At 33.9% G+C, this 18,929-nt stretch overlaps 3 protein-coding genes across 4 annotated transcripts in view; 1 reads left to right on the forward strand and 2 right to left on the reverse strand.

The window, feature by feature from the left end:
- Positions 1-795, forward strand: part of LOC101513703 (uncharacterized) — a 5,750-nt gene extending 4,955 nt beyond the window's left edge. The window contains exons 6-7 of one of the 2 annotated variants that reach the window (XR_012163219.1): positions 35-256; positions 376-795. Coding sequence is in view for 1 of the 2 variants with exons in the window: in XM_004500902.4 (XP_004500959.1) it covers positions 35-163; positions 376-429 (183 nt within the window). In the remaining variant the exon portion in view is untranslated. The remainder of the gene's footprint in view (positions 1-34; positions 257-375) is intronic. The other variant, XM_004500902.4, reaches the window with a different exon arrangement.
- A 624-nt stretch (positions 796-1,419) lies between these two features.
- Positions 1,420-2,291, reverse strand: LOC101509411 (uncharacterized). Its single transcript, XM_004501061.3, has one exon. The coding sequence runs from the start codon at positions 2,289-2,291 to the stop codon at positions 1,713-1,715; it is 579 nt and encodes a 192-aa protein (XP_004501118.1). The 3' UTR covers positions 1,420-1,712.
- A 666-nt stretch (positions 2,292-2,957) lies between these two features.
- Positions 2,958-15,537, reverse strand: LOC101513392 (uncharacterized). The gene is made up of 15 exons (XM_004500901.4): positions 15,026-15,537; positions 14,063-14,147; positions 13,470-13,934; positions 13,091-13,259; positions 12,849-12,998; positions 12,380-12,474; positions 12,064-12,155; positions 11,567-11,637; positions 11,344-11,479; positions 10,550-10,609; positions 10,372-10,457; positions 10,202-10,278; positions 5,149-5,219; positions 3,811-3,868; positions 2,958-3,712 (listed from the first exon to the last, which is right to left on the reverse strand). Exons 1-15 carry the CDS (start codon positions 15,250-15,252, stop codon positions 3,566-3,568), a joined length of 1,989 nt encoding a protein of 662 aa, XP_004500958.1. The 5' UTR covers positions 15,253-15,537; the 3' UTR covers positions 2,958-3,565.
- Between the last annotated feature and the right edge of the window lie 3,392 nt (positions 15,538-18,929).

Here is an 18,929-nt window from a genome sequence, read left to right on the forward strand (position 1 = left end):
ATTTCAATTACTCTTTTCCCTTGTTATTTTGTAGGCAATTATAAAGATGGATATCGATGGATCGTTCTACATTAAAAATATTGGCAAGAGTATAATGCTGGTAAATCACAAAGAATTGCACACTGGTCAATCTCAAAGACTGCATCCCAGTTATCTGATTGAGGTATGATCTTACAGCTCCAAGACTGCATCCCAGTTATCTGATGGCAACTGATTCTTTTTTTCTGATGACAATGGAGACTGGCTTGCACCACATGTATTGTAAAGTGCAGAATTCTTCATTTGGATTTTTATGTTAATTGGAAATGCGAATTATTTGTTATGTATCTGTTAACCTCTGCAAGTTTCAAATAAAATAAATGGTTTGTTTTGCAGTTGAAGGGCACAGCATTCATATTTGAGACAAATCAAAGTCGTTTGAAGCAGTAGCAGCTGGATCTTAGTACTGACAGTTTTCAGACCTTTTAGTGTGATTGTAAATGATACAAAGAGGTCTATTAACACAGAAGGTGCTTATTTTTACGCGCTTTCTGATTTTTGGTAAGGAGTGGCTCTGCTGTTGTATGTCATTGCTTTTATTGACGTGTTTTCCCGGAAATGGACGTGCGCAGCAGCTCTTCCCTTTTCTCCCTCATGTTCCTCTGCCCGCTCGAGAGTAACACATAATTATTTAACCCAAAAGTTTTGTAATATGGCAAATTTATCCTAACCTAGAATCTGAATGCTTGTTTTTATCATTATCTTGAATGCAAAAAAATAATAATGAAAAATTGACCTATTAATTTGGGTTTTCAATGGTTTTGGATCATTTTTACTGGCATTTAGGACGTGTTCCATCATTTTTTTTTACCAATTTTTACAGGCATTAAGATTTGTTATCTTTCTCTCCATTGTATGTTCTTCACATGATCAGCACAATCAAGGAGATCATTAGTCCTGTAGGAAACAGAATTCGATTACCAAAGTTTTACGAATTTTTTGTTATTTTACAATACTAATATTTTATCCAAAAACTAAAGTGTCTTCCAGTTTGTAAATAACTAATCATTAGTGGATGTGTATAGAACACATGTTTTTAGTCTTAATTAATTTACTTAGTAGTTGGCCAACTAATCATCACTAAAGTATAAACCAAGATTTAATAGGTTTAGGGACAAGAGTTTCATCGTCTTTCAAAACTTCATCTGACTTACACTAAAAATCAATTTGACAAATAAAAAATGCAATTAATTTGGCTGATATTACAAAAATTAAGAATTACATTACAAAAGTACCCTTCAGTTAATTGTATATATGAGGAGATATTATATAAACTTAAAAAGAGTCACGCATTGTATATATGAGGAGATATTATATAAACTTAAAAAGAGTCACGCGTAGATAGTTCTATTCTAAAAAAGAGTAATAAATAGTTAGAAATAAAGGAAAACAACACTAATTTCTTTTTGATACGGTCAAACAACATATAAAATGAGACAAATTTTTTTTCAAAAATGACTTTAAAAACTAACAAATCCCGACAAATCTAACTAAAGAGAAATTTGAAATGAGACCGTCAAAAACTAACCAGAAAAAAAAGGTACAAGAAGGAATAATAACTTTGAAGACATTGTCAACTTGTCAAAAGACCAAAGATAAAGAAGACAAAGAAAAAGACCTACGATAGCAAAAAGAAGGATGAATAAAAAACGGAAACAGACATGGTTGAGCATTTAATTTCGACAATGAGCCTTACACATATGGTGACAATCATAGTAACATGGTCCACCACAATGAAGAGGGCAGTCCAATCTCATTCCCTTGCATGGAGTTTTTGCCATGCATTGTGCAAATTGTCCCACAATATAATGGGATATGCCTCTCCCCCGTCCCTTCCTTTTACCATGTCTTGGTTTGCCTCCACACCCCCATTTCCACCAACCACCACCCCCTCCTCCTCCTCCCCATCCCCAACCACCACCACCTCCACCTCCACCTCCTCCGCTTCCACCTCCACCTCCACCTCCCCCTCCCCCCCCGCCACCCCATCCCCATACATAGCCGCCACCTCCACCTCCTCCACTACTTCCTCCACCACCACCGCCACCTCTATAATACGTGACAATCTTATCATAAGAGTTGCTGTTATTTTCTTTCCCTTCTTCATTTATACCTTGACTGGGAGTTATAAAAGTGGCATTGCCTTTATTAGGAGCATTGCCATTTGCGAGTTCATCTTCACCTTTGAGCCTACCAATTGCAATTACAAGGAGTACTAGATAGACGACCCCATAATTTCTGAAGGTCTCCATCTTTCAGCTTGGAAAACGAATTTTTAATGCTACGCATGCTGTCTCCTTAAAATTAAGCTTATATATATACAGAAACTAATTATGAATATTATATTCAGTCCCCACCCACTACCTACTTAATCAGATCTATAAGAAAACGGGAACAGTTGTGTTTGACATTTAGTTAAGGTGCATATGCCTTAGTCCTCACTTAATCCCCACTTCAGAGCCACTTGCGGATATATAAATTGCCTCAACACCCCTTCCTCCCAATTATAAAACACTACATAAAGCTCCCTTGGCTTTGCATAGGTAGCTTTGGTATAGTTGACAACCCTGCATCACCTTATACATCCTAGTATCCTATCCTGTGTGGTACTGGTATCGTATGAATTATAATTACTTGGTCTTTAAGCCTACGATTCCATAGAACGTATCCTACAAGACCTAGTGGCTTAGTGGAGACGGATGCTAAAGTTAAGTAGCTACCATTCAAACTAGATAGGTCCAATCATTTATACAATACACATGCCTCCTACCAACCACGTGAAATCAATTATCAAGCTAAATCAGCCATAATGCATAAATCAGCCATAATGCATAAATTGACTACGAAAACGTTAGTGTAAAAATAAGCACCTTTGTATTGTATCCCCATTAGTATTAATCAGGTGTCGTACGCTAGTCTTAATATCAAATATCATCAATTATTTTCTAATTTTATGCAAATAAAGAATCGTACTAGTCTCATTGTGCGGGTACAATTGACAGATAAAAAAATGCTACAAACTTCATCATAGAGAAATGATGGTTGATATAAACTTAAAAAAAAAAAGAACAACGTTATGAACATTTTTTTCCCCTCTAATACATAGGGCACATGGGCCCTGATTAATCAAATAGTCCAACAGAATGATGTCCAGCTTCCCTTGAGACACTTTTTCGTAATTCCGATTGCTGGCGAGGCATTATAGTTTTATCATTCTAAAGATAGAACAGCCACTCCAACTGACTAACATTTACATCCAGAGGCGCTTATTGACTGGTGAACGTATAATTACCACTAATCATCTTAACAGATCATATTTTCCAGGTTTCCATGTCAGGTTTGCCTCTTCCTTCTCATCGCACTATGTAGGAAGAAACATAAACACAAACCTCCGCCAACAATTATTCTAACTTAAACAACCATTTTTAAGTTTTATTTACCTATACCTATCGCTTGATGTTAATTCTCAGAAAAAAAATATAGGGGTTAGAGTGGAACAATGAGAAGAAAGGGATAGAAAATAAAGCTAGTTCACGGTACTCTTCTCTTCTTGGGGGTTTTCGTGTTCACTTCTGTAAACAGCAAAATACTGGTCCAATTCAAGCTGCTCCAGTATTTTTGGTGCCATCCACAGGTATGAAGAATGGCCTTCTATAATATGTGTCACATCAACCTGTAAAGCAACAAAGGAGATGAAACCTTCTGGCAATGCATCGTAATTACCAAGTGAACAAATTGCACAGAGCATTGGTGGAAATGGAAAAGACTTACATTCTCAACCCCAGGAAGGTCAACAGGTTGGATTCCAGCTAAACCTTGAGAAAGTAAACTGTGCATGCACGAAAATATTTCACAATATATTTACAAGCTTATTCTCTCTTAAGGGTGTGACAGAACATCAATTTAATAGGATTAAACAGTGATAGAACACTACTTTGAACAGAAGGGAAAAAAGAATTACCACACCAAATTACAAAAAATAGAACAATACAAATGTTGCTCCAAAGACTAATTCTCTTGTTCCAGAAAATACAGCAACAGACTTGCTGTCCCAGAGACCAAGTATCCTACAGAGAGTATATTCTCTGTCCAAAATATAGAATAAGAACCTTCCTCTCGCCTCCTTTATGACCCTACTATCACATGTACTACTAAATAACTGCAGAAAGCACAACTGCCTGTAACGTTATTAAACTTCCTAATAACTGCCTTTACATAATTTTGTCATACTTGTCCCAGATATTAAGTTTTCTACAGAGAGCATATTCTCCGTCCATATTACTGCCCAATACTGATATTAAACTTTCTAATAACTGCTATTACATAATTCAACCGCTTATTATCCTCTAAACATGACCGCCGTCAATCAGGAAGATAAGGAGAGATAATTGATTAGGATAGAAAATATTTTCTTTTCATTCATTGTTGCTCTATAGAGACTGAAGAGTGAATATCGAAGGAAATTCACGACTTTCTAATTTCATGCTTTCAGACTCAGATACGTGGGTAGAGTGAAAATGAATGAAACTTCATTTTCAACTCCATAATTTTGAAGTAATTTTCACATGTGTCCTTATTTTCTACCTGCCTATAATCAGCTCAATAAAGCCTACTGATGAAGTGGAGCAATAACCACCAAACCACCGGGAGCAATCATTTAGGGTTACATTAGATCATAATAACAATAGAAAGAATCAAAGGATTTTATCAATTTTAAATTCAACAACAGAAAATACTTGATATCAATAGATGCAATGCGAAATTAGAATAGCCGGTTAGGATGTTAGTACTTATTAGATGACGAAAATTATGTTTGTTTTAGATTGCAAGACCTCTGAAATGGCTTTTCCTCAAAGTAACAAAGGAGTTGCTTTTGTTAAATTTCCTCAGGAAGCATTTTTTTCCCATTAGTGGTGTCTGGTGAGGGGAATCTAAACCAAACGAGCCACAAGCATAATAATAACCACTGCCATGTCATCAGAATCTATTAATACTATTTTGTGACATGTGTAATTTTTTCCTTGTTCTAATTTCAAAGATAACAAAATTAGTTAAATATTGGAACATTACGCTGGCATAATTGACATAAATCATATAGGTAACCCATACCTGGCGCGGAAAGTTATACCAAGTGTCCAGTCATTTGTAGAGTAAACATTTACAAACCTTCCAGCCACCATCTGCATAGTAGCAGGTTCATTAAAACATAAGTAAAGATAAGTTTTTAGCATTGCACTCTCTAATACACTCTTTTCAACACTATTCTTGGGCAAAACTCGGGTGAATCTCACAAACACGTGTGTCACATTTTTTATTTAGTTGCACCTAATCCCAAAGAAGTATGACCTACGTTAATTTCAGTCTATAATAGAGAGTGTTGGAAAGAGAGTGATAAGCAATAACTATTAAATGTGTAATTCATAAAATGTTAGTTAGAGGAAGTTAGAAAATTAGTTACGAAAGTTAGGAACAGTTAAGGAAGTTAAGAAGTTGGTTTTAATTGAACTATGCAAACTGTTTGATATAAAAACTATGTACTAGCTCTGTTACTTGTGTAGCAAGTAATAATTCAATTTTGATTCTTTCAATTCCTTTCTTCTCAATTCTCAATCCTGTTATCTTAACAATCACAAATAGAAGCGTTCTAACAAATTGGCATCGAGTGTTTGGTTTAATTCAAGGGAAACACGAGTGATAGAGAGTTTTGATTCATCAAGAATTGGGAAACACAAGTGTGAGTGCAAGAGAGAAAAGAATCATGAATGGATCAAAAAGTTTTCTATCAAACCTGCCAATACTTGATGGAAAGAACTGGGAAAGATGGTGTATATCAATGAAATCATTGTTGGGAGTTCAAGAAGTGGTACAAGATGGATATGAACAGCTGTGCTTGAATCCAACAGAAAGACAGCAAGCCAGCTTCAAGGATTCAAAGAAAAGAGACTGCAAGACATTGTTCTATATTCAGCAGAGTGTGTACTCAACCAAGCAGAGTGTGTACTCAACCAATTTTGAGAGAATCTCGAAGCCATCTACATCAAAGGAGTCATGGGACATCTTGGTAAAGCACTTTACTACACAGGTGGAGAGAAGACCAAGAAAATAAAACTCCAAATGTTGAGGAGGCAGTATGAGTTGCTGTACAAAGATAAAGTGATGATTGTTGAAAAAATTCTAAGGACATCAACACAAAGATATGATCACATAGTGGTGACAATAGAGGAATCAAAGGATCTCGATACAATGAAGTTGGAAGAATTGCAAGGCTCTTTGGAAGCTTATGAGTTGAGAGTAAAAGAAAGAAGTACAACAAACACACAAGTGCAGATACTGCAGGCTCAAGTCAACAAGAAATTCAATCAAGATGGTGTGAAATACAAAAAGGGAAAGGGAAAATCCAAATGGTACAAGAAGCAAGATCTTGATGAATTTTCTGGATCCACAGAGAATAAGAATAGTAGTGTCAGTCATAGCAAGAAAGAAAATGGTGATAAAGGAGGTAAGAAGAAATTTGACAAGAAGGGGATTCAATGCTATAATTGTCAAAATTGGGGTCACTTTGCTGGTGAATGTAGATCAAAGAAAGTGAAGAGAAAGGATGATGAAGCTCGGCTGGCCCAGGCAGATGGTTTTGATTCTGATGAAGTATTGCTGATGGCTGCCACAAGCACATATGATGATTGTCCATAATTATGGTATCTTGACACAGGTTGCTCCAATCACATGACAGGTCATAAGGAGTGGTTTGTAAGCATTGATGAGAAGGTGAAGAGAGAGATCAAGTGTGCAGACAATAGCACAGTGACAGCTGAAGGAGTTGGCAAGATATTGATTTAGAAAAGAGATGGCAAACAATCTTTCATATGTGATGTGTTACAGTATGTGTCAAACATGAAGAGTACTCAATGAAGATCGAGAATGGGAAAATGAAGATGTTTGATAGTTTAAAGAGGCTTATCTTGTAGGCACCATTATCCAAGAACAGAACCATCAAAATTGAAATTCAAATTAGTGAAAACCAGTGTTTAGCTGCTGAAGTTATAAGTGAAAACTAGCTATGACATCAAAGGTTTAGTGACTTGAATTTTAGGAGTCTTCAAATGCTGCAGGGCAGAAGCATGGTGCTAGGAATTCTTGAAATTCAAATACCGAAGGAGATATGTGAGGAATGTTGTCAGGCCAAGCAACACAGGAAGTCATTCAAATCAAAATTGTCAACTAGATCTTCAAGAATGATGGAAGTAATCTTTTTTTATGTTTGTGGTCCATTTGAAGAAATGGCAATAGGAGGAAACAATTATTTTGTATCTTTCATTGATGATTTCACAAGGAAAATCTGGACATATCTAATTAAAAGAAAAAGTGAAGTGTCTGATGTGTTTAAAAGATTCAAAGTAATGGCAGAAAATCAACATGGCTGTAATCTGAAAGTAATCAGGACAGATGGAGGAGGAGAATACAATTCTCATGAGTTTTGTGAAAAAGAAGGAATGTTACATGAAGTGACTGCACCATACACACCACAGCACAATGAAGTTTCTGAAAGAAGAAACAAAACCATATTGAACATGGCTAGAAGTATGCTGAAGGGAAAGAAAATGCCTCACAAGTTTTAGGGAGAAGCAGTGTCAACTGCACTATACATATTGAATAGGTGTCCAACCAAAAGACTTGGCACTAAGACACTTAAAGAGGCTTGGTCTGGGATGAGGCCAAATGTGAGCCATCTAAGAATGTTTCAGGCATGTGTCTGCCCAAAAGAGAAGAAAGTTGGATGATAGGGCTGAGCTGATGATGCTGCTGGGATATGACTCAATTGAGGCTTATAAGCTCTATGATCCAATTAAATAAAAGGTAGTGATAAACAAGGACATATTAATAGATGAATCTAAAAGATGGGACTGGAAGATACGTGCTACAGCCAACTCAAGCAGTGCAATAGTAGTTGAGCTGGATGATGATCAGGCAACAGGAACAATAGTACAGTCAGCTCCAGAACCAGTGAGAAGATCTGGAAGAGCCAGACAACCTTCTGTGAGATTAAATCAATTTGAAGTAGCATATGACTCAATAATTAATGCAAATAGAGAGTTGATACATTTTTGGCAGTGATGAAGCAGAAATCCACCAGTTCAAGGCCAGAATGAAATAAGACAAATTTGGATACATTGTCCTACTTCCTTGGAATTGAGTTTGTAATGATAAAGAATGGAGTTTTCATGCATCAAAAGAAGTATGCTGTTGATGTATTGAAAAGGTTTAACATACAAGACTGCAATGACACAAGCATTCCATCATAAGCAAGGTTGGCATTGTCAAAAGAAAGGGATGGGGAGCTGGTTGATTCCACAATGTTCAAACAAACGGTAGGATCTTTGAGATATTTGTGTAATACAAGGCCTGACATAGCCTATAGTGTTGGATTGATCAGTAGATACATAGAGAAACCTAGAGCACCTCACTACTTGGCAACAAAGAACATATTGAGGTATATTAAAGAAACTAGTGAACTTGGCCTGCTATATCCTAGAAATTCACATGGAATTGAAGCTGAATTGAATGGATTTACTAATGCTGATTGGTGTGGAGACAAGGATGACAGAAAGTGCACCACGGGTAGGGATGGGAATGGGATAGACCGTCCGTCAGGGACATATGGCCTGACCTACTTATGGTCTGGTGTGATCTGGCCTATTTAATAAAAAGGCTAGGCTCAGGCTATTTTTAAAGCCTATTTATTTAAATAGGTCAGGCTCAAACTTATAAAAAAACCTATTAGGCTTGACAGGCCGGTCTATATATATTTTATTATTTATTAATGTTATTTTTTATTATTATATTAATAATATTATTTCCTATTTTAAAATCTATCAATTAGGCAACCACTCAGTAGTCATTCCATATTCGGTAGCCGTTCCATATTTGGTAGTCGTTCCATATTCGGTAGTCATTCAACTAGTCAATTACTCAGTCGTTCCATATTTGTTTGAGAGGTAATAATGGGTGCATTTGTTTCACAAAAAAATCTATTCTTTGAAACAAAAAATTATGTTTTATGGTTTAAAAGGATGTTTGTTTCAGATTTTTTAAAAATTATTTTGTTAGAAAATTTATTTTTTATTTAATATATATAGATATGTACATTAATATTGACATGTGGAGAGAATTATGTGGTATGAGTAGAGCATTTAAATGTTTTAATATGAATAAGGCTTTTAAATAGGCTTTCAGGTCAGGCCAGACTTTTAAAAAGGTCAGGCAAAAAACCCTATGATAGGCCGTAAGCCAAGCTTGGGCCTAAAAAATTAATCGTAAGTCAGGCTCAGGCCTTTCAAAGCCTGGTCTGACCTATTACCACCCCTAAGCACGGGTTATGTATTCACAGTGAATAAAACTCCAATTTCATGGTGTTCAAATAAGCAAAGTATAGTGGCTTTATCTACATATGAAGTTGAATATGTGGCTGCATCAATGAGAGCTTGTCAAGCTCTATGGTTGGCAGAATTGATGGTTGAAATGGGGTTGAGGAATGAAGAAGCAGTGAAGATGATGATTGACAACAAATCTGCAATAAATCTAGTCAAGCATCCAATTGTTCATGGAAGAAGCAAGCACATTGAAACAAGATTTCACTTCCTAAGAGACCAAGTAATAAAAGACAACTAAAGTTGGAGCATTGCAGCACAAATGATCAGATGGCAGACATCCTTACCACGCCATTAAGGAGAATGAAGTTTCAAGAAATGAGGAGGAAGATTGGGATAACATCCTTAGAACAATTTTTGAATTAGGAAGAGTATTAAATGTGTAATTCATAAAATGTTAGTTAAAGAAAGTTAGAAAAGTAGTTATGGAAGTTAGGAACAGTTAAGGAAGTTCAGAAGTTGGTTTTAATTGAACTATGCAAACTGTTTGATATAAAAACTATGTACTAGCTCTGTTACTTGTGCAGCAAGTAATAATTCAATTTTGATTCTTTCTATTCCTTTCTTCTCAATCCTTTTATCTTAACAATCAAAAATAGAAGTGCTCTAACAATAACAAAGACAGTGTTGGAAAGATAGTGATAAAGAATGTATTGCTAACAAGCATCTCTCAAAAGTTAATAGATGGGTTTTTAAATTTTTTTTTTGAAAAAAAAGTTTAGAAAAGCTTTAGGTACCTTTCTAGCTACCTCCCAATTTTCATCTTTAATTGAGATGGGTGCTCCGAGGAGAACAACCCTTTCCACTAGTCCAGCTGTAGAAGTAAGCATAGCAATAGATTTTAAAACCAAAAAAAGTATAAATTTCCAATATAAATGAAAATCATACGGCAAAGATGCCAGATTACCATTGTCTCCTTTGGATTCAGCCAAACATTGGAGACACTTGAAAATGACACGGGCTCCCAATGAAAAACCTACCAGTGTCACAGGCCTGGATCATAAATAAAAAACCTTGAAATATTTTGAACATACAATGAGGCAACATTATCGTCAACCTTTTGCAATAACAGTAGATGGTATCACCTGTTCCCTTGCAAGCCTTTCAGCAACACCTCAGCAAGTACCTTACCAGCCTTTTCTGATCTGCTCCAACGAAGAGGAAAGCCAAGCTAAATATAATATAAGTATAAAATGGATAGATTTCTCACAACATTGGAGTTGCTCCCATATGATTAAGAGGTCACGAGTTCAAATCCGGGAATTGGTTACTTGCAACAATATACTAAGAACCACCTTTCTGTCTCCTAGAGAAAATATGTTCAATGAATTCACAACATAAATTTGTTTACATTATCCATAACCACAAAAAAAAAAACTATCAACATAAGAGTCACTTAACTTAGATGTCAACAAGGAAAAACATCCAAGAAACAAATTTTCATTTGAATTCATTTGGACTTCATTAGTAAGGCATAAAACAGAATCTTTGGTAATATTATACATATTTATTTATTTATTTATTGTGATAGGCATTGTTAGTGGTTAATTTGTTAGAGGGATGAGGATTTGTTAGTAGCAGGAATTGAACCCTAGACCTCCTACATAATACACCTTTGATGTCCCAACCCAATTATACATATTTATTTATTTTGAGACAATAGATTCAGGTCAAGGGATCTGAGTAGACTAGTGGATTCAGACTCGAATAAATCCTTGATATTGTGAGTAATGCTAGAAACTAAGAACTGAAAATTCAGAGCTAAACACACCATCTTTCTTAGAATAAATTTTGTCCACTACACATTTGCTGCTTTAATCAGCCATCAGAGCCATATTACAAGGATAATATGAGTACTACAACTAAAAAAAGAACTAACCTGTCCACTGCAACTGCCCATTTGCTGTCTATAAGATCAAATGTAGTGAGTAAAGTTGCTGGCCATGCTAGTGCTGCCACGAGTGTGTTTAATACTGTCAGCATGGCACCTCCTTTCATCAACTCAACCATAATTTCTACAATATTGATCATCAAAATACTCAGTTTCAATATGTAAAATCAATTTGATCATCACTAACATACACAGGGTTCAATGAAACTACTTGAAGTTAGCCAGTCCTGGATGGCAGTGCTCAGAGCAATCAAATTTTTAGACTCATATTTGAGCACATACCTAAAGATACAGGTTGTTAGTGTAAACAAAGTAAGAAAAATATTGAGAATGCAACTTTGGTCAGATATAACATTAGTAAAATAAATAATTAATTAGAGAAAAGTTATTGGTTATAGAAGGACATCATGTGCTCTAAGATTTGTGGGCATTAACACAATCTTCCGTTTAAGCATATACTGGTTTTTCAAAATAAGCAATAAAATATGAGAAATAAACTTCTAATAGAAATAGTAGTTAATTAACAAAGTTTTATTAACTTATCAAGTGAAAGGTAAGAAATTATAGAATAATTTCACTTCTGACTGAAAACCAATGCTACAAAGAGGAATGCAAATATAAAACTCCATTTTGACCACAGCAAGAACACATTTTTACCATGCAGTTGCAGCAACACTTTCTAGTTCGGAAGGAATAATTTTTATATACCTCTCCATGTTATCGTTGTGACCTTCCCAAGGTTTTATAAAATCTTTCTCCTCAAATGCAAGCCCAGAAATAGAGATTCTAACTGCTAGGTGCTGAAAATTGAAAAGGCAGGTTTTGCTTTAAATTTCAACAATCATATTAGTGTAGATCACAGTTAAAATATTGCTAGGTTCACCATCAAGTCTTGCACAAAGTGCCTAGTGAACCTATCAAACAAAGTATCCTCCTTCCCTTCCCCAACCCCTGAAAATTCCTACATGTCCACATTAAATTCATATATTATAATATTATAATATAATGACATTTTGGAACTTACACCTTGATGGGTTCCTCCAACTTCTAACAACTCAAATTCTTCAAGACTTCCAATTCTTGTAGCCATCTTACTCCCAGTAAGGCTAGCTCCAGCAGCTGTGGTACAAATGAAGCAAGTCACTGAGGATTTATCATAAAATCAGAAGATACCAAAATCCCTCTTAGCACAAAGAGGGAGAGACAGAGACAGAGACAGAGACAGAGACAGAGAGAGTGAAATGACAGCGATAAAGTTGCTTACCAATGGAAGAAAAATTCTTTAATGAAAGTCATTTAAGAGTTGATATATTCCAAAGTACTTTATCTATATGCTACATTATATATTCATTTCCATAGAATACTCAACAATTTATAAAGATAACCTATAAGCATATATTGGCTTGTAGATACATTTTTTTTTTTTCAATTTTAAAAAAAGAATGGTGGTAAGTGCTTTCCAACTATGTAAATTAAAATTTAATCTTCCATACCTCCAAATGATGCAACAACCGCTACTGATCCAGCAGCTGATCCTGTAGCAGTTGCTGCTGCAGCAAATCCACCACCAATGGCAGGAACAATACTGCCCAATGCAGGAGCTAATGCACCCAATCCTTGGGCAATTGCTGGGGCAGCCAAGCCTGTCATAGCATTCAAACACCTAAGATATTGATTTGATACTATGTCACACTTGGGCTAGATAAAGTTACATGTAGATAATGCAGATATATACCACCAGTTATAGCCATTAAGGTTCCTCCAGTTACAGCAGCTGCTCCTACAATACCTCCACGCTTCCATTTATCCCAGTTGGTTTCTGAAACTACAGATTCTCCTTCCTTCGCACCTGCTTTACTCACAGAATCCATTAAAGAAAAAGCAACCATAGATTCCATTGCTTCCTGCAAAATATTAGGCTAAGGGTAAAATTCTAGCAATGGAGTGCTGCCAAAGAGTTACTTTCTTATATCCACCAAGCCATAGACATATTGATAACTTTGCCTCATCAACAACGAGAGATTTATTTTTCTATGAAGATTCACACATCATAAATGTAATATATAATACCTAACGGTATTTAAAATGCAAGCACACGTTCCAAGAACACAAACCATTTCATTCCATTTGATACCAAGCCATACAGCAAGCAACCGCAGAGAGACGCGGTGACGAGCGTCATAGCCCTGCCTTGACTTGCTGTCAACCTCAGCAGTATCTGCTACACAAGCAGAAAGAAGAGTGTAAAGAACAGTCACTTTTCTCTGGTAACTGATGAGTGCTGCCTCCTCCAAAGGCTTTTCATTGTCATGTGCAGTGGAAGATTGTTTCTCTAGAGGCAGCAAAGCTGAGCTCTCCTTGATTTCATCGTGAGGCTCGGTCTCCACAGCAGATGATTTTAACTCGATGTCACAAAAATCATCTTTGCTTCTAGTTTTCTGCTCATGGCCTCCGCATGAAGAATCAGCAGTTTTTTTCATGCCTGCCTCTGTTGCATCAATGGCGTTGGCCAATGCAGCTTCTTTATCCAATCTTTCTGTAGAAATTGCATCACCTTCCTCTGACAGTAATTTAAAGAACTGAAATGACATAACTATCCTTTTAGTGTTTTTCTTTTCCAATAAAGGAGAGAAAGAATTCGCAATGCCATTAATCAACTTTAGTCTGTAACACAGGAAATGAAAAAGGAAGAGAATGAACAACATACATCTCTCAAGTGATGTCTGGATTGGGAAGAAGAACCAGCAGTTTCTTTTAGGCCATGCCATGCTTTTTCATCCACTCCGAGGAACCTATTAATTTTTACCAAGGATTCTTATAGTGGAGGAGGATTTCAAATGATTCCATTAGTTCATGTAATTTCCCTGAATTTTTCAATGAGTTCTAACAATTTGAAAGTCTTCAACCGTGTCTTTATGTTCTTAAAAATTAAAATAGATTTCTACTTAGAAATAATGGTTAACTTTTGCCAAATAGTATACACCTATTCAATAGTTCAAACTAAGTACATGGATTGATTTCAATTCTACTATACCTTAAATAAATCCCTGTAGTTTATTTATGTTTTCAAATAGATCTTTGTAACTTACCAAAAGTTAATTGAGTCTTACTGTTTGTTTAGAAAACAATTTCAAGCAAACAGATGTCACACTGAAAACCAACTCGATCAATGATTGTGTAGTTATTTTATAACGACAGTTACAATTGTGTAGTAAGATGATGAAATCAATTATTCTTATTAATTGTCTGTGTAAAAATGGTTTACACTAATAATGCTTAGTCTTTTTTCTCTTTATTAAACTATATTTTGTCAATGTACTTTATGTTTAGATATTGTTTACATAATCTAATTTGTTTGCATCATATTCATCAGCCTAACGGGAAAACTAAACATGTTTGTGCATATTTGGTATCAAGTAGAATTGTCAGATCACGGTGAGTCGTTGTCATTTTGTAAAAGGTACGACTCTATAGCTTTTGCAAAATCATGTGGCTTAATTCTGACTCAATTCTGACATCTTCACCATGATACCAGATATATTCTGATATAAAAGTAATTTCACCTTGTTATTAGGATTATTATTATTATTATTAGTTTATTTTAAAACAAAAGGACCAGAGCATAAATCAAACTTCTTGATCATTAGCATTGTTGCGTTGAATTGAATACCTAAAAATAGGCCAAAGCAAACCAGAATTCTCGTTAATCCAAAGCTCAGGATTATCTGAAACAGAAGAGGCATCAACGATGCTCGGAGTCGGAGCATCACCGCCGCCGGCGCGAGGAGAAGCCGGAGTCAGACCTTGGTGAATTTGTGACTGATGCAGTGCGATTGCAAATAAAGCAGCAGCTGCGTATGTTTGAGCAGGCAACAAGATTGAGGAGGTTGCTTCCATCACTCAATTCAATTCAGAGCTGAAAAATGAAATCTGATGCAATTTCGAAATGAAAAAAGGAACTCTGTCTTTACTTGTTCAAACTCAACTTCAAATTCGCACCGGCTTTGACGAAACCAAGCGGCCATTTCCTCTCGCATAAGCGAAGGAACTCTGTCTTTACTTGTTCAAACTCAACTTCAAATTCGCACCGGCTTTGACGAAACCAAGCGGCCATTTCCTCTCGCATAAGCGGGAAACGCATGTTGCTCGCCGTGACTTGTGCACGCGCGATCGCCATATGCCTCCATAAATATTAAAAAAAAATTACCTAAATAGTAAAAATTCTTATATTTTAATACTATTTTTAAATTTTAAATTAATAGCATTTTATTTAAAATTAATATTTGTCTCAAACTGAAAGAGAAATATTTAGAACCAAAAGAAAACAAAAAGATTAAACCTATTAACTTTATTCAAAACTAAATCTATTTTATTATCAATTTAAAAGAAAAAACATTGGACGAAATTAATTACATTAATCTAACAAATTATTTTTCATGCTAAAAATATCTTAAAAATGAAATTAAAATTAAAATTTATTAATTATTAAAATAATATTAAGAATTTTATAATATATTTCATCTTAAAAATTAATTTACTTTGATATATGTTGCATCGACTTTAAATAAGTGACGATATTTTAAAAGATAGATTTATTTTTATGTTGTAAAATTAGATACCAAATTATTTGCCTCTCACACTTGAAATAAGTGACGATATTTTAAAAGATATATTCATTTTTATTTTGTAAAATTGAATATCAAATTATTTGTCACCAACGCAATCAATTTCCTCCTATGACATTAGAAGGTGACATATAAAATAAATTTTATTTAAAAGAATAGCCATAATTTTTAATTTTTTCAAATTATTAAAGAAATTTCTTTCAAATAGACATTACAAAATAATATAAAATAAGTTGTAAACTGAATTTTTTTTTTTATACTTCGTTACGATTTAATATAACTTTTTTAAAAGGGATACAATCACTTCTCTTGTGATTTTTTTTATATTTCTAAAAATGTACTCTTAGTTACTTATTAATAATATAGGTGTCTAAAAAAAATCAAAAACTGAACTAAACTGCATAACTGAACTAAACTAAATTGTTTTCGAACTGAACTGATTTATAAAAACTGAGAACCGAACTGTTTTTGAACTGGTTTTTTAAAACTATAATTGAATGAAACTGATTTTGAGTTTGAAAAAATCAAGTCGAATCGGTTTTTAGTTTTAAAAAATTGAACCGAACCGATTTTTATTTCAAAAAACTTAAACCGAATTTGTTTTTTAGAAGTAATTATGTAAAATTTAGCATATATAAACAAAAAAGAAACTAAGTTAAATCGGTTTGGTTCAAAGTAATAAATCGGTTCACCATTTTATAAAATAGTTCAGTTCGGTTTTTTGAAATAAAAACCAATTTAGTTCAATTTTCAAAGGGTTCTAATTCTGAACTTTGTTCACTCCTAATTAATAAGGAGGTGAATGACTTTTGAAATGAATAAGTATTTATATTTAAAAAAAAATTATTATTTTTTAAATCTATTTTCATACAACAAATTAACATTTTATTTTCTCCGCTAAATAATATTTCACTTTAAGAGTTTCACATCAAACTAAAATAATATTTAAAAAAAATAAAAATACAAAAGTTTTTCATAAAGTAAATAGAGTCTAATTTTTTTACTTGTGAAAAAGAACCAGTATGAGAAAGTGCATGGCAAGTATGATTACCAACATTCTATACTTAAATCTCTAAAATAAAGTTGTAGTTTCGATTCTGTTGTGGTTGAGAGAAAAGACCCGCTAATAATTATAAGTCAAATTTTTTTGGCGAAAATAAATCATGGTTAAAGTTAGTTAATACTTTCCACTAGTAACATGATCGGCAAAATAAAACCTAGATATGGTTATTATATCATCACACTTATTAGACTCATAAAGATTAATTTGTTTGTTTAAACTATACATAATCATTATAGCATGTTTGGAAAAATTGACAAGAGACCCAAGACAGTAGACCGGAAACTAAAAAAAAGTAGGTAACTCATAATTATTTATCTTGTGGATAAAGATGAGGAATTGGAGCGCCATTACCTACTCCACCGTAAACAGGAGAAGGATCCCAAATGCCATAGTCTTCTAAATCTTCACCTCTATGATCAAATTTGTTACCTTGGTTCATGTTGTCCTTTAATGGCCGAACATTAGACACCGGAGGCTGCACCGTTGATGGTGATGATGGAGTCAATATTAATGGCGTAGATATAACAGCCATTGGTACCGCTGCTATCATCACAACTACTAAAATCTTACTTAACTTCAACATAACTAAGGTCATTATTTTGGTTTCAATATTACTCAGTAATATTATATACATTTCTGAATTTTTCATACTTATTTAATATCTTATTTTATTTCTATCTCTCTCGTTACATTAAGAAAATTAATTATGTAAATCAGATTAAAATAAAATAAAAAATTGTTCATTTATTTTTTAAATTAGTTTGAGTTGTAGCTACCCCTCTGCTCACGCTCACACGGTATGAATGACATATCAATGATATCATGTTTCTTGCATGTGTTCGGAAAACTGTATGGCAAATATCTAGTCGTTTTGTCACTATGTTGCGAACAAACACAGAATGAGAAAGCGTGTATCTACAACTTCTTTGCATCAATTGACCATATTGTAGTTCAAGCTTGATTAATGCAAACTTTGGGGGAGGGAGGTCTGGGAGTTTTTTTTTTCTTCTTATAATATAGAAAGCTTTCAATTTTAATATTTAATACTTCAAATTGATCGTTTAAACATATATTTTAATTTTATTGACTGCTATGTACTTTTTTGAGAATAGGGGTGAGAATAAACTTTTAATTAAGGATGATAAAGATACAAACTTAACACTTGAAAAGCAAATGTATCAATTAGCAAATAAAAGAAAACAAAATTCCAAGACAATAGTTTTGAATTAATTTCTTTGAGTGGTCTTTCTAAACGTTGCTGTAGTTTTTTTTAATAAATAAACATCAATATCATTCTCGCATTGATACTAGATGATACATTTATAAATTAAAGTGAAAACTATAATTGTATCATATAGTAAATGACATGAATAGATGTAAATGTGACAAAAAAAATATTCGATACATTTTTTTTAGTGAGTATAGAGGATGTATGTATTCTTTTAAAACTAGAGAGGTGTTAGTGTTTTAAGATTACATCATGAAAGATAAATGCAATTTCCCTTACTTTTTATAAAGTGGAAAAATGTATTCTCAAATATAAAATATAAAGTGTTTTTGGAAATACAATAACTACCACTTTTATTTTAATGTTTTCTTAACTATGCTTTAGGTATGAACTAATCACTATTAATTAGGGAGTGATTAATATTAGTTGAGGAATTTATTAAGTTCATAAGGTGAGATTTTCTTTTTTAACCAGATTTTTTTTATACGTAAAAGAAATCCAACCATTGTCCACTTCCTTAAAATATCTAAATCCCTTGTCACTCAAATGGACTACGTGTTGGTACTTTTCTATGCTTTTATACCCATGAAAAAGCTCATGAATTGATAATGAAACTATGTAACTACCTAGATTTCACTCTAACAAATAATTCTTAGAA

This window comes from Cicer arietinum, chromosome 5, assembly GCF_000331145.2.
Source record: "Cicer arietinum cultivar CDC Frontier isolate Library 1 chromosome 5, Cicar.CDCFrontier_v2.0, whole genome shotgun sequence".
Classification (NCBI taxonomy): domain Eukaryota; kingdom Viridiplantae; phylum Streptophyta; class Magnoliopsida; order Fabales; family Fabaceae; genus Cicer; species Cicer arietinum.

Coding starts and splice junctions, on each gene's coding strand:
- LOC101513392 (XM_004500901.4), bottom strand. CDS start 15,252: ATGGAAGCAACCTCCTCAATCTTGTTGCCTGCTCAAACATACGCAGCT. Junction 5,220..10,201: donor ATTGGGAGGTAGCTAGAAAG/GTACCTAAAGCT, acceptor GCTACTATGCAG/ATGGTGGCTGGAAGGTTTGT. Junction 3,869..5,148: donor GGTATAACTTTCCGCGCCAG/GTATGGGTTACC, acceptor GTGCATGCACAG/TTTACTTTCTCAAGGTTTAG.
- LOC101509411 (XM_004501061.3), bottom strand. CDS start 2,291: ATGGAGACCTTCAGAAATTATGGGGTCGTCTATCTAGTACTCCTTGTA.